Below are 15,215 nucleotides of genomic sequence, written 5' to 3'. Positions count from 1 at the left end.
AGTCCTGGACCAAGAGGCTTCTAAACAGCTTCTACCCCCAAGCCATAAGACTACTGACATCTAATCAAATGGCTACCCGGACTATTTGCATTGTCCCCACCCCACCCCCCATTTTTACCCTACTACTCTCTGTTTATTACCTATGCGTAGTCACTTTAACTCTACCTACATGTACATATTACCTCAATTACCTCGACTAACCTGTGCCCCCACACATTGACTCTGTACCGGTACCCCCTGTATATAGCCTCGCTACTGTTATTTTACTGCTGCTCTTTCATTTTTTCTAACTTTTATTTTGTATTTTTTACTAAACACATATTTTTCTTACAAGCCCTTAACCAACAATGCAGTTTTAAGTAAGCATTTCACTAAGGTCTACACCTGTTGTATTCTGCGCATGTGACAAACTGAAATCATATTTACTACTCTAGACTGTAAATTATTAGCTTGTTCTACTGTAATCAATAGCACACTAATCAATTACTCCCATCAATATTGTATAGAAATAAATGGAACCAGGACAGTAACTGTGGCAATGCGTACTGTTTGCATTCTTCTAAATGACAAACCTAATTGAATCTAGAGTATAGAACATATACTAGTGGATAGATGACATCCTGTAGTATCCATTTATCATCTCCTTGTGGGACAATGTTTACGGTAGATGACCAATACAACTGGATCATGGATCATTTCAACGAATCATCACCTCACGAGTAGTTCTACTTAGTAACGGGTTGGCTTTCATTTGAGTGATGGCTAGACTGTCAAATCCACATTTTGGATTATGGCCAGCGACTTTTCCAAAGAGTGCTTTACTCCACTCCAGCCAGCGACTTTTCCAAAGAGTGCTTTACACCACTCCAGCCAGCGCTTGGCATTTATTTGAGCCAGCTGTGTATTTCCTTAATGTACACCGCTTTCCTCAATAAAATGTTGAAGACGATCACACTGTTTATTGTGACTAGAATAACACATCCATTGCAGATCAAATTGCCAAGGCTACATTTACATTTTACATTTTAGTCATTTAGCAGACGCTCGTATCCAGAGCAACTTACAGTAGTGAATGCAAACATTTCATACATTTTTTTTCTCCGTACTGGTCCCCCGTGGGAATCGAACCCACAACCCCTGGCGCTGCAAACACCATGCTCTACCAACTGAGCCACACGGCTACCTTCTCATACTCGCCATATCATGGTTCAGCATCATTCTCTCACTCGTTGTGCCTTGGGTTAGGGTTAACTCTGTGTGCCTTGGGTTAGGGTTAACTCCGTGTGCCCTGGGTTAGGGTTAACTCCGTGTGCCTTGGGGTTAGGGTTAACTCCGTGTGCCTTGGGGTTAGGGTTAACTCCGTGTGCCTTGGGGTTAGGGTTAACTCCGTGTGCCTTGGGGTTAGGGTTAACTCCGTGTGCCTTGGGGTTAGGGTTAACTCCGTGTGCCTTGGGGTTAGGGTTAACTCCGTGTGCCTTGGGGTTAGGGTTAACTCTGTGTGCCTTGGGGTTAGGGTTAACTCCGTGTGCCTTGGGGTTAGGGTTAACTTCAACATTTGTCCAGGTCTCCCGGCCTTCAATACCGTCCACCAGGTGCAAGATGTTTCTGTTTTTACAACCTTAACCCCCGACATGGACAAATGTTGAATACTGAAGTAAGACTTCTGTGAGATCTTGCTGCTCGTTGAGCTGACCATGTCAACCCACACTGCTGTTTCATCTTTGGCAATGATGTTGCTCTCCTGTCTCTTCTGATGCACAATCTTAATGGTACGAAGGAAGTATCCTGGTGCCTTGTAGTTAGCTTAGTTAAACACTGTGAGGGAAGTGGCCTGGTGCCTTGTAGTTAGCTTAGTTAAGCACTGTGAGGGAAGTGGCCTGGTGCCTTGTAGTTAGCTTAGTTAAACACTGTGAGGGAAGTGGCCTGGTGCCTTGTAGTTAGCCTAGTTAGGCACCGTTAGGGAAGTGGCCTGGTGCCTTGTAGTTAGCCTAGTTAGGCATCGTTAGGGAAGTGGCCTGGTGCCTTGTAGTTAGTCACTTTGCAGGTTTATTGTCATTGTCGTTCTCGTCTGTTGGCATGTTGAAAGTTGTTAGTCTCCTAGGTCACTCGACTGGTTTAGTAGAGCATCATTCCCTGCCCTGCATGTCCTGCAGCCTGCTGTCTGACCTGACTTTATGACTGGTGGTGTATCTGATGTTGTAACTCCAGCTAAAGTGCCTCTTCTAACTGGTTCATGTGACTGGTTGTGTATCTTGGAACCCTAGAGGACAAATACAAGTCATTCTGGAATGATTGGTTGGCATGTGTAACAGGCACTGTGATGAGGACAGTACAGGGAATAGGGCTGGAGACTGGGCCTTTTTGGCAAGCACGTTTTCATCCACTCAATACTGTAGGCTAACCGTTCACATTAGACTGACTGTTAAACATTATGCCCTAAGCTATTCACTGTTACTTCAATAGTCCCCACACACCACTACCAGAGGTTCATCTCTGTGTTATACATGTCATCAAACACTGTTTATGTAGGAATGTTTAACTATGCATTTGACTTAGAGAGCATGCACCAGGGCATTCTAGTTCAGGTACATGTGATCACTGAATGACCGAGGTAGGGAGACCAGGAAGACACTATGGAGGTGGTTGAAGGGGGCCAGTGTTTGAAGGGGGGGCGAGTGTTTGAAGGGGGGGCGAGTGTTTGAAGGGGGGGCGAGTGTTTGAAGGGGGGGCGAGTGTTTGAAGGGGGGGCGAGTGTTTGAAGGGGGGGCGAGTGTTTGAAGGGGGGGCGAGTGTTTTGAAGGGGGAGGGGGGGCGAGTGTTTTGAAGGGGGGGTGAGTGTTTTGAAGGGGGGGTGAGTGTTTTGAAGGGGGGCCGGTGTTTGAAGGGGGCCAGTGTTTAAAGGTGTTCATTAATTAGCCTACCTTGTGTAGTTCATCTCCTGTATCAAACAGTTTGACATGAGATATTTACATTCAGTTTAAAGATGCACTATGCAGAAATCACTCCACCATTTCCTGGTTGCAAAAATTCTAATAGTTTGTCTTATTTCAATTTATGTGACAAAACAAGCAAGTATAGTGTAGATAATATGGTATCCCAGGAGGTCTACCTTGGGGGATGGTAATAGAGGGGAGGTACGTGAGGTGACGTTGGCTCCCTCTGCTGGGAGTATGTGAGCTGGACACCCCGACACGGGTAGTTCTAACTGGAGGTAATTAGGGGAAAGTGCCAACCAGCCGTGGAGGCCAAATAAAAGGAGCACGGTGGCACACCGCGAGAGAGAGAACAGGGAGAGACAGACACAGAGAAAAAGTAGAGAAGAAGGACCGAGCAAAACCTACGTGATTTTCTTTGTTTATTTTCTGTCATAGTAAAGTTGTTTTTGCAGACTAAAACCTCCCTGTCTCTGTGTTAATCTCTGCACACCCAAACCAACACCCCACGGTTTACCACAATAGTCTAATCTAAGCTACTGTGAAATATATTTTCCATAACCAAAAATATTGTATATTTATGTTTGAAATTGGTGAACAAAATTGAAAGAAATGACGCAAAAACTCAACGTAAGAACGGGAAGCATATACTGTAAATGGTGCCCATAGAACAGCTCTACAGCTTCTTAGACTTGCTTTCAATGAGTGACAGATCTATAACACACATTTCTATGTGAATTTGGTCGGTTGCCCAAAAAGTGACATATTGCAGCTTTAAGAGCAATTCCTTCGGAAATCATAGCAAGGTAGAAGTCAGTCACACATCGGTCTTGCTGTGGTGTGGCAGTGCACCTGTGTTTGAAATCTCTTTCCACTTGAGGGCGCTGTTTACGTTCGGGTTAGGGATGTGCACAGTTATTCGAATATCCGAACGGATGTTAGCATTATAATTGTTTTGTCACATGAATTAAAAATGAAAGGCTGAAATGTCTTGAGTTGATGAGTATTCAACCCCTTTCTTATGGCAAGCCTAAATAAGTTCAGGAGTAAAAATGGACTTAAGTCACATGTACTCACTCTGTATGCAATAATATTTTTTTAACATGATTTTATGAATACCTCATCTCTGTTCCCCACACATACAATTAAATGTAACGTCCCTCAGTCGAGCAGTGAATTTCAAACACAGATTCAACCACAAAGACCAGGGAGGTTTTCTAATGCCTCGCAAAGAAGGGCACCTATTGGTAGATGGGTAAAATTTAAAAAGGCAGATATTGAATATCCCTTTGAGCATGGTGAAGTTATTAATTACACTTTAGATGGTGTATCAATACACCCAGTCACTACAAAGATACAGGCCTCCTTCCCAACTCAGTTGCCAGAGAGAAAGGAAACTGCTCAGGGATTTCACCATGAGGCCAATGGTGACTTTAAAACAGTTACAGAGTTTAATGGCTGTGATAGGAGAAAACTGAGAATGGATCAACAACATTGTAGTTACTCCACAATACTAACCCAATTGACAGAGTGAAAAGAAGGAAGCATGTACAGAAAAAAAATATTCCAAAACATGCATCCTGTTTGCAACAAGACACTAAAGTAGTACAGTAAAAAATGTGGTAAAGCAATTCACTTTTTGTTCTGAATGCAAAGTGTTGTGTTTAGGGCAAATCCAATACAACACATTACTGAGTACCACTCTCCATATTTTCAAGCATAGTGGTGGCTGCATCATGTTATGGGTATGCTTGTAATCATTAAGGACTGGGAAGTTTTTCAGGATAGAAAATAAACTGAATGGAGCTAAGCCCTGGCAAAATTCTAAAGGATATTCTGGTTGTCTGCTTTCAACCAGACACTGGGAGATGAATTCGCCTGTCAGCAGGACAATAACATAAAAAACAAGCCAAATCTACACTGGAGCTGCTTACCAAGAAGACAGTGAATGGCCGAGTTACTGTTTTGACTTAAATCTGCTTGAAAATCTATGGCAAGACTTGAAAATGGCCTTCTAGCAATGATCAACAACCAATTTCACAGAGCTTGAAGAATTTAGAAAATAACAATACTATGCAATCCAGGTGTTCAAAGCTCTTAGAGACTTACCCAGAAAGACTCAGCTGTCATCTCTCTTTTAAAAAGCATGTGAAAAAGGTAATTCAAATAACCAAATTCAACCTAGCTAATTCCCGATTTATACTAAATTGTTTGACTGCAGAGGTAGCAAAACTGTACTTCAAATCTATGATACTCCCCCACTTAACATACTGCGTGACTAGTTGGGCCCAAGCTTGCTGTACAACATTAAAACCTATTCAGTCTGTCTACAAACAGGCTCTCAAAGTGCTTGATAGGAAGCTCAATAGCCATCATCACTGTTACATCCTCAGAAAGCATGAGCTCCTGAGTTGGGAAAATCTTGTGCAATACACCGACGCATGTCTTGTATTCCAGATCCTAAATGGCCTGGCTCCCTCTCCACTCAGTACTTTAGTTAAACAGAAAACCCAAACATATGGCAGCAGATCCACAAGGTCTGCCATGAGAGGTGTATAGTTTGTATAGTTCCCTAAAGGAAAAGCACCTTTAGTAAAGGCTAAAGGTCAATCAGATTTGTGAACATAATCCTTAGCTGTGTATTGCCGCTTTCCATGTTGTCTGTAGCTTGTGAGGTGTGGAAACACTTTGTTGCTTTTATGGATTTTGTCTTGTTGCTTTTTGTGCTATGTTGCTCTGTCTGTTTTGTCTTGCTTGTCCTATGTTGTTCTGCGTGTGCTCACTGCTCAATGATTGTCTGTATTGTAACTGTTTTTAATAACCTGCCCAGGGACTGCCGTTGAAAATTAGCCGGCTGGCTAAAACCGTCACTTTTACAGAAACGTTGATTAATGTGTACTGTCCCTGTAAAAATAAACTCAAACTCGAAGGTCATTCTGACATGCATTGTCTAATGTGTGTATGAATAAGTAGTTGAATTTGTTTATTGTATTTTAATGTGTAGTTTAATGTGTTTATTTTATTTTAATGTGTAGTTGAATTAGTTTGTATTTTAATGTGTATAAGAATATGTAGTGTCATGTCTTTTGCATCATTAAAGTGAAGACTTATTTTATCAAATCAATTCTCCAGTTATTATTACGTGATTAAACTAATCATGTAAATGTAATTAACTAGGAAGTCGGGGCACCAAGGAAAATCTTCAGATTAAAGTTATAATTTTCCTAATATAACTCTTCAGATATTTTAATATCTGATCAATTAGTCTTCTAATTAATGAGTTATTTTTTACCTCACGTTAGTCTCATTCCAAATGTCGTAGATTGTTGGTTATCTGCACGAACCCAGCCTTCACTATGAATCATCCATACATCAATTGTCTTAATCATTTATTTACTAACTAAATAATCACAGAAATGCATAAACAAACAGCACAGTACATATGGTCACAAGGAAATGATAGGGGAGGTTCCCTAGTGGGCTAAGCCGATATGACGGCCTGGTGGACAAAGGGAAGTGGGTGTGGACTGAGAAGGGCAGGAAAGACAAAAATGAGTCACTACACAGTTGATAATTATATTAATTGAAATGCTAATCCTTTGCACATGAACGCTCACTCATTCGGGAATAATTGCAATCAACATATATTTACGCCCAGTGTGTCGTCGTGATCTCTGTTGGAATCGTCCGTCTTTCTGTTGGAAAGTTCATCCGAGCGTCTTTCTCTCTTCCCTGAAGTATTTTGTGGTTAGAATGGATACTTCAGAGTACCATTCAGAAATGTTCTCATAGAATAGATGTTTCGGCGGTTGTCGATCTTCGCATCCCAGGTTGACATAATTTCTAGCTGCAGACTAGTATTTAGTATCTAAGATTTGCTCTTATTCTGTCGGGATCGATAGTCTGAGTTTAACCATTTCCCACCGTGTAGCCAATGCTCCATCACCTAACATCACCTTACATCATTTCACAAATAGTTTAATCTTTACTCATTCATTTTATACAATAATTAGACGCAAACCTCATAACGGAGGCACCTGTATAAACAGAGTTATGGTAACAAACATGAGACAAAACGGACCGGGTCGTAGCTGGCTTCTCCACTGACCGTTTACACATTTTCCAAAACATGGATATTGTTCAGTTCTCAAGTTCTGTGATGTAGAAGAAGTTCCTTTGTTCTACTTTGAAACTCTCTCTCTATATACTGCATGAGGGAGAGAGTCTCCTCCAGGAATTTACGACCTGAGATAACATAACCTGGGTGTAGGAGGAAGAGAGGGGGAAGCCACTAGCTATACCCAAAGAGGCCCACGTCATGACAGTAGTTTAATGTGTTTATTGCATTGTGGTGCAGTACAGGACTCATCTGGAAAGATACCTTGGTCTCAGCATTGACTCCCTGTCAAAATTACTTACGTAAATGAGATTTCTTTATTTCAATAAATGTAAAACAACATTCTAAAAACATATTTTCAATTTGTCATTATGGGGTATTGTGTGTAGATGGGTGAAACAAAAACTATTATGTAATCCATTTTCAATTCAGGCTGTAACAACAAAATGTGGAATGAGTCAAGGGGTATGAATACTTTCTGAAGGCACTGTAAACCACAGGTAAATCCCGTTTTTGACTGCATGGGGCCTTGAACAGAATTATAGACTGTGAATGTTATGGAATTAGATATGTTGAAGGAGATTCTCTCCTCTATTCTAGGATACTCCTGCTTGTTGGAGGGACTTCTTCTCTGTCACCGTCACAACTAACTCTCCTCCCCTCTCCGCCCTTCTCTTCTCCCCTGTCCATCCCTCTTCCCTCTCTTCTCTCTGCCCCTCTCTTCTCTCTCTCCTCTCCACCCCTCTCCCCTCTCTTCTCTCTCTCCTCTCCTCTCCTCTCCTCTCCTCTCCTCTCCTCTCCTCTCCTCTCCTCTCCTCTCCTCTCCTCTCCTCTCCTCTCCTCTCTGCCCCTCTTCCCTCTCTCTCCTCTTCTCTCTATCCCTCCCCTCTTCCCTTTCCCTCCCTCTCCTCTCTCTTCTCTCTCCTCTCCAGGGTACTCCAGCTCGTTGGAGGGACTTCCACTCTGCCACCATCGTTGGCACTAAGATGTTTGTGTTTGGAGGCAGAGCAGATCGCTTCGGTCCGTTCCACTCTAGTAATGAGATCTACTGCAACAAGATAAAGGTGTTTGATACAGAGACCAACAGCTGGCTGAACACTGCTACTGCCCAGCTCCTACCAGAGGGACGACGTAGCCACTCAGCCTGTAAGAGATAGACACACACACACACACACACACGTTGCATTTTTCAACCTTTTTAACTTTTATTATAGCATATTAGCAGAGTTGAACTCTAAAGCACTTTCAGTTATGAACAGTGGCAATTAAAAGACTCTAATGTCAATGCATTCTTTATATGAAAAGCAGAGAACGCTTTAATGACAATGGATGCATTATAAGTTAAAAAGAGAAGACTAATGACAATGGATTCATAAGTTAAACAGAGAAGACTAATGACAATGGATTCATTGTAAGTTAATCAGATAAGACTAATGACAATGGATTCATTATAAGTTAAACAGAGAAGACTAATGACAATGGATTCATTATAAGTTAAACAGAGAAGACTAATGACAATGGATTCATTATAAGTTAAACAGAGAAGACTAATGACAATGGATTCATTATAAGTTAAACAGAGAAGACTAATGTCAATGGATTCATTATAAGTTAAACAGAGAAGACTAATGACAATGGATTCATTATAAGTTAACCCCTGGTCGGGCGACATCCAGCGGACATCCAGCGAAAAATCCTATCCCAATTAGCATAACGAAATGTAATATATATATTTTTTCAAATATAGGACTATGTTATATCGTTTTATAGATACACCTCTCCTGAATCGAACCACGTTGTCCGATTTCAAAAAGGCTTTACAGCAAAAGCAAAACATTAGATTATGTTAGAGGAGTATATCGTAAAAGTAGCCACATAGCCATTTTCCGACCAACCACATGCATCACAAATAACCAAAAAACAGCTAAATGCAGCACTAACCTTTGACAATCTTCATCGGATGACACTCCTAGGACATCATGTTACACAATACATGCATTCTTTTGTTCGATAAAGTTCATATTTATATATAAAAACAGCATTTTACATTGGCGCGTGACGTTGACTAACTATTTTCCCTCAAATGCATCCGGTGAAATAGGGCTACAATTTACTAAATTACTATTCGAAAACATTTTTAAAATGTAATATTGTCATTCTAAGATTTATAGATGAATATCTCTTGAAAGCACCTGTAATGCCAGATTTAAAAATAACTTTACTGGGTAATCACACTTTGCGATAAAAGGGGATGCGATACTCAGAAAAATAGGCTACCGTTACAGGTCAGCGCCATCTTGGAACAATCGCATATCAAATCTACTCTTGTATACTATTGTCAATAATCCCTTACCTTTGATTATCTTCATCAGAAAGCACTTCCAGGAATCCCAGGTCCACAACAAATGTATTTTCGTTCGAAAAAGTTAATCCTTTAAGTCCCAATAGCTTGTTCTTGTTAGCGCGTTCTGAAGGCTGCTCCAAAAGCTCCGTCGGCCGCGGGACTCCTCTTTCAATAAAATGCTTTTTTTTTTTATTTAGGTTCGTTCAAACGTTGTATAACATAAATCTTTAGGGCCTTTTTCAACCAGAGCTCCAATAACATTCAAGGGGGACGATTGCATTGTCTTTCAAAATGTTTCGAAAGGGGAGGGTAGCCAGGGGCGCCGGCGTCATAATGGTGATGGCCCTCCTCATGTGACCATGTTCCACAGACTCTCATTGTGTCAGTTTTCACAGTAGAAGGCTCAAACCACTTTGTAAAGACTGGGGACGTCTAGTGGAAGCAATAGGAAGTGCTCAATGAACCATTGCTCACGGTGTGATTTATAGGCAAAGTGATGAAGTTGAGTCCGCAATTCAGAATTCCACTTCCTGTTACGATCTGTCTCGGGGTTTTGACTGCCATATGAGTTCTGTTATACTCACAGACACCATTCAAACAGTTTTAGAAACTTTAGGGTGTTTTCTATCCATAAGTATTAATTATATGCATATCCTAGCTTCTGAGTATGAGTAGGAGGCCGTTTAAAATGGGCACAAAAATCGCTGTAGCGCCCCCTATCCTAGGCGACCGTCAAGAGGTTAAACAGAGAAGCGTTATGACAATGGATTCATTATAAGTTAAACAGAGAAGCGTAAAATTGTCCAGCTTTCTTACGTTTATGTTGTGATTATGTTATATTGACTGCAGCTCTCCTCCATGACCTTTCAGTCTCGCTGTCACATGGGGTGTTTGTGTCTTTAGGGCCCCTCTGCTCCTGTTGGGGTGTTTGTGTCTTTAGGCCCCCACTGCTCCTGTTGGGGTGTGTTTTTGTGTCTTTAGGGCCCCACTGCTCCTGTTGGGGTGTGTTTATATGTCTTTAGGGCCCCACTGTTCCTGTTGGGGTGTGTTTGTATCTTTAGGGCCCCACTGCTCCTGTTGGGGTGTGTTTGTATCTTTAGGGCCCCACTGCTCCTGTTGGGGTGTTTGTGTCTTTAGGGCCCCACTACTCCTGTTGGGGTGTTTGTGTCTTTAGGGCCCCACTACTTCTGTTGGGGTGTTTGTGTCTTTAGGGCCCCACTACTCCTGTTGGGGTGTTTGTGTCTTTAGGGCCCCACTACTCCTGTTGGGGTGTTTGTGTCTTTAGGGCCCCACTGCTCCTGTTGGGGTGTCTTTAGGGCCCCACTGCTTCTGTTGGGGTGTGTTTATGTGTCTTTAGGGCCCCACTGCCCCTGTTGGGGTGTGTTTATATGTCTTTAGGGCCCCACTGCTCCTGTTGGGGTGTGTTTTTGTGTCTTTAGGGCCCCACTGCTCCTGTTGGGGTGTGTTTATGTGTCTTTAGGGCCCCACTGCTCCTGTTGGGGTGTGTTTATATGTCTTTAGGGCCCCACTGCTCCTGTTGGGGTGTTTGTGTCTTTAGGCCCCCACTGCTCCTGTTGGGGTGTGTTTATATGTCTTTAGGGCCCCACTGTTCCTGTTGGGGTGTGTTTGTATCTTTAGGGCCCCACTGCTCCTGTTGGGGTGTGTTTGGGGCCCCACTTCTCCTGTTGGGGTGTCTTTATGGCCGCCACTGTTCCTGTTGGGGTGTCTTTAGGGCCCCTCTGCTCCTGTTGGGGTGTTTGTGTCTTTAGGCCCACACTGCTCCTGTTGGGGTGTGTTTGTATCTTTAGGGCCCCACTGCTCCTGTTGGGGTGTGTTTGTATCTTTAGGGCCCCACTGCTCCTGTTGGGGTGTTTGTGTCTTTAGGGCCCCACTACTCCTGTTGGGGTGTTTGTGTCTTTAGGGCCCCACTACTCCTGTTGGGGTGTTTGTGTCTTTAGGGCCCCACTACTCCTGTTGGGTTGTTTGTGTCTTTAGGGCCCCACTGCTCCTGTTGGGGTGTGTTTGGTGCCCCACTGCTCCTGTTGGGGTGTCTTTAGGGCTGCCACTGTTCCTGTTGGGGTGTCTTTAGGGCCCCTCTGCTCCTGTTGGAGTGTTTGTGTCTTTAGGCCCCCACTGCTCCTGTTGGGGTGTGTTTTTGTGTCTTTAGGGCCCCACTGCTCCTGTTGGGGTGTGTTTATGTGTCTTTAGGGCCCCACTGCTCCTGTTGGGGTGTGTTTATATGTCTTTAGGGCCCCACTGCTCCTGTTGGGGTGTTTGTGTCTTTAGGCCCCCACTGCTCCTGTTGGGGTGTGTTTATATGTCTTTAGGGCCCCACTGTTCCTGTTGGGGTGTGTTTGTATCTTTAGGGCCCCACTGCTCCTGTTGGGGTGTGTTTGGGGCCCCACTTCTCCTGTTGGGGTGTCTTTATGGCCGCCACTGTTCCTGTTGGGGTGTCTTTAGGGCCCCTCTGCTCCTGTTGGGGTGTTTGTGTCTTTAGGCCCACACTGCTCCTGTTGGGGTGTGTTTGTATCTTTAGGGCCCCACTGCTCCTGTTGGGGTGTGTTTGTATCTTTAGGGCCCCACTGCTCCTGTTGGGGTGTTTGTGTCTTTAGGGCCCCACTACTCCTGTTGGGGTGTTTGTGTCTTTAGGGCCCCACTACTCCTGTTGGGGTGTTTGTGTCTTTAGGGCCCCACTACTCCTGTTGGGTTGTTTGTGTCTTTAGGGCCCCACTGCTCCTGTTGGGGTGTGTTTGGTGCCCCACTGCTCCTGTTGGGGTGTCTTTAGGGCTGCCACTGTTCCTGTTGGGGTGTCTTTAGGGCCCCTCTGCTCCTGTTGGAGTGTTTGTGTCTTTAGGCCCCCACTGCTCCTGTTGGGGTGTGTTTTTGTGTCTTTAGGGCCCCACTGCTCCTGTTGGGGTGTGTTTATATGTCTTTAGGGCCCCACTGTTCCTGTTGGGGTGTGTTTGTATCTTTAGGGCCCCACTGCTCCTGTTGGAGTGTGTTTGTATCTTTAGGGCCCCACTGCTCTTGTTGGGGTGTCTTTAGGGCCCCACTGCTCCTGTTTGGGTGTCTTTAGGGCCCCACTGCTCCTGTTGGGGTGTTTGTGTCTTTAGGCCCCCACTGCTCCTGTTGGGGTGTGTTTATATGTCTTTAGGGCCCCACTGTTCCTGTTGGGGTGTGTTTGTATCTTTAGGGCCCCACTGCTCCTGTTGGGGTGTGTTTGGGGCCCCACTTCTCCTGTTGGGGTGTCTTTATGGCCGCCACTGTTCCTGTTGGGGTGTCTTTAGGGCCCCTCTGCTCCTGTTGGGGTGTTTGTGTCTTTAGGCCCACACTGCTCCTGTTGGGGTGTGTTTGTATCTTTAGGGCCCCACTGCTCCTGTTGGGGTGTGTTTGTATCTTTAGGGCCCCACTGCTCCTGTTGGGGTGTTTGTGTCTTTAGGGCCCCACTACTCCTGTTGGGGTGTTTGTGTCTTTAGGGCCCCACTACTCCTGTTGGGGTGTTTGTGTCTTTAGGGCCCCACTACTCCTGTTGGGTTGTTTGTGTCTTTAGGGCCCCACTGCTCCTGTTGGGGTGTGTTTGGTGCCCCACTGCTCCTGTTGGGGTGTCTTTAGGGCTGCCACTGTTCCTGTTGGGGTGTCTTTAGGGCCCCTCTGCTCCTGTTGGAGTGTTTGTGTCTTTAGGCCCCCACTGCTCCTGTTGGGGTGTGTTTTTGTGTCTTTAGGGCCCCACTGCTCCTGTTGGGGTGTGTTTATATGTCTTTAGGGCCCCACTGTTCCTGTTGGGGTGTGTTTGTATCTTTAGGGCCCCACTGCTCCTGTTGGAGTGTGTTTGTATCTTTAGGGCCCCACTGCTCTTGTTGGGGTGTCTTTAGGGCCCCACTGCTCCTGTTTGGGTGTCTTTAGGGCCCCACTGCTCCTATTGGGGTGTCTTTAGGGCCCCACTGCTCCTGTTGGGGTGTCTTTAGGGCCCCACTGCTCCTGTTGGGGTGTTTGTGTCTTTAGGGCCCCACTACTCCTGTTGGGGTGTTTGTGTCTTTAGGGCCCCACTACTCCTGTTGGGGTGTTTGTGTCTTTAGGGCCCCACTGCTCCTGTTGGGGTGTCTTTAGGGCCCCACTGCTCCTGTTGGGGTGTGTTTATGTGTCTTTAGGGCCCCACTGCTCCTGTTGGGGTGTGTTTATATGTCTTTAGGGCCCCACTGCTCCTGTTGGGGTGTTTGTGTCTTTAGGGCCCCACTGCTCCTGTTAGGTTGTGTTTATATGTCTTTAGGGCCCCACTGCTCCTGTTGAGGTGTCTTTAGTGCCCCCACTGTTCCTGTTGGGGTGTCTTTAGGGCCCCACTGCTCCTGTTGGGGTGTTTGTGTCTTTAGGCCCCCACTGCTCCTGTTGGGGTGTGTTTTTGTGTCTTTAGGGCCCCACTGGTCCTGTTGGGGTGTGTTTGTATCTTTTGGGCCCCACTGCTCCTGTTGGGGTGTGTTTGTATCTTTAGGGCCCCACTGCTCTTGTTGGGGTGTCTTTAGGGCCCCACTGCTCCTTCGGGGTGTCTTTAGGGCCCCTCTGCTCCTGTTGGGGTGTCTTTAGGGCCCCACTGCTCCTGTTGGTGTGTGTTTAAATATCTTTAGGGCCCCACTGCTCCTGTTGGGGTGTCTTTAGGGCCCCACTGCTCCTGTTGGGGTGTCTTTAGGGCCCCACTACTCCTGTTGTGGTGTTTGTGTCTTTAGGGCCCCACTACTCCTGTTGGGGTGTTTGTGTCTTTAGGGCCCCACTGCTCCTGTTGGGGTGTCTTTAGGGCCCCACTGCTCCTGTTGGGGTGTGTTTTTGTGTCTTTAGGGCCCCACTGCTCCTGTTGGGGTGTGTTTATGTGTCTTTAAGGCCCCACTGCTCCTGTTGGGGTGTGTTTATATGTCTTTAGGGCCCCACTGCTCCTGTTGGGGTGTTTGTGTCTTTAGGCCCCCACTGCTCCTGTTGGGGTGTGTTTATATGTCTTTAGGGCCCCACTGTTCCTGTTGGGGTGTGTTTGTATCTTTAGGGCCCCACTGCTCCTGTTGGGGTGTGTTTGGGGCCCCACTGCTCCTGTTGGGGTGTCTTTAGGGCCGCCACTGTTCCTGTTGGGGTGTCTTTAGGGCCCCTCTGCTCCTGTTGGGGTGTTTGTGTCTTTAGGCCCCCACTGCTCCTGTTGGGGTGTGTTTATATGTCTTTAGGGCCCCACTGTTCCTGTTGGGGTGTGTTTGTATCTTTAGGGCCCCACTGCTCCTGTTGGGGTGTGTTTGGGGCCCCACTGCTCCTGTTGGGGTGTCTTTAGGGCCCCCACTGCTCCTGTTGGGGTGTCTTTAGGGCCGCCACTGTTCCTGTTGGGGTGTCTTTAGGGCCCCTCTGCTCCTGTTGGGGTGTTTGTGTCTTTAGGCCCCCACTGCTCCTGTTGGGGTGTGTTTGTATCTTTAGGGCCCCACTGCTCCTGTTGGGGTGTGTTTGTATCTTTAGGGCCCCACTGCTCCTGTTGGGGTGTTTGTTTCTTTAGGGCCCCACTACTCCTGTTGGGGTGTTTGTGTCTTTAGGGCCCCACTACTCCTGTTGGGGTGTTTGTGTCTTTAGGGCCCCACTACTCCTGTTGGGTTGTTTGTGTCTTTAGGGCCCCACTGCTCCTGTTGGGGTGTGTTTGGTGCCCCACTGCTCCTGTTGGGGTGTCTTTAGGGCTGCCACTGTTCCTGTTGGGGTGTCTTTAGGGCCCCTCTGCTCCTGTTGGAGTGTTTGTGTCTTTAGGCCCCCACTGCTCCTGTTGGGGTGTGTTTTTGTGTCTTTAGGGCCCCACTGCTCCTGTTGGGGT

General features: G+C 45.8%; 1 protein-coding gene across 6 annotated transcripts in view; it reads left to right on the top strand.

The window, feature by feature from the left end:
• The window catches only part of LOC106578738 (kelch domain-containing protein 3), a 194,702-nt gene that overhangs the window by 27,144 nt on the left and 152,343 nt on the right, over positions 1 to 15,215 (top strand). For all 6 annotated transcript variants that reach the window (XM_045702234.2, XM_082965710.1, XM_082965712.1 and 3 more), the window contains one exon: positions 7,983 to 8,196. In XM_045702234.2, coding sequence (XP_045558190.1) covers positions 7,983 to 8,196 — 214 coding nt within the window. The remainder of the gene's footprint in view (positions 1 to 7,982; positions 8,197 to 15,215) is intronic.

Source organism: Salmo salar, chromosome 19 (assembly GCF_965601325.2).
Source record: "Salmo salar chromosome 19, fSalSal1, whole genome shotgun sequence".
Lineage (NCBI taxonomy): Eukaryota > Metazoa > Chordata > Actinopteri > Salmoniformes > Salmonidae > Salmo > Salmo salar.
The sequence above is the reverse complement of the archived record's forward strand: the minus strand, read 5'-3'. Positions and strand labels throughout refer to the sequence as shown.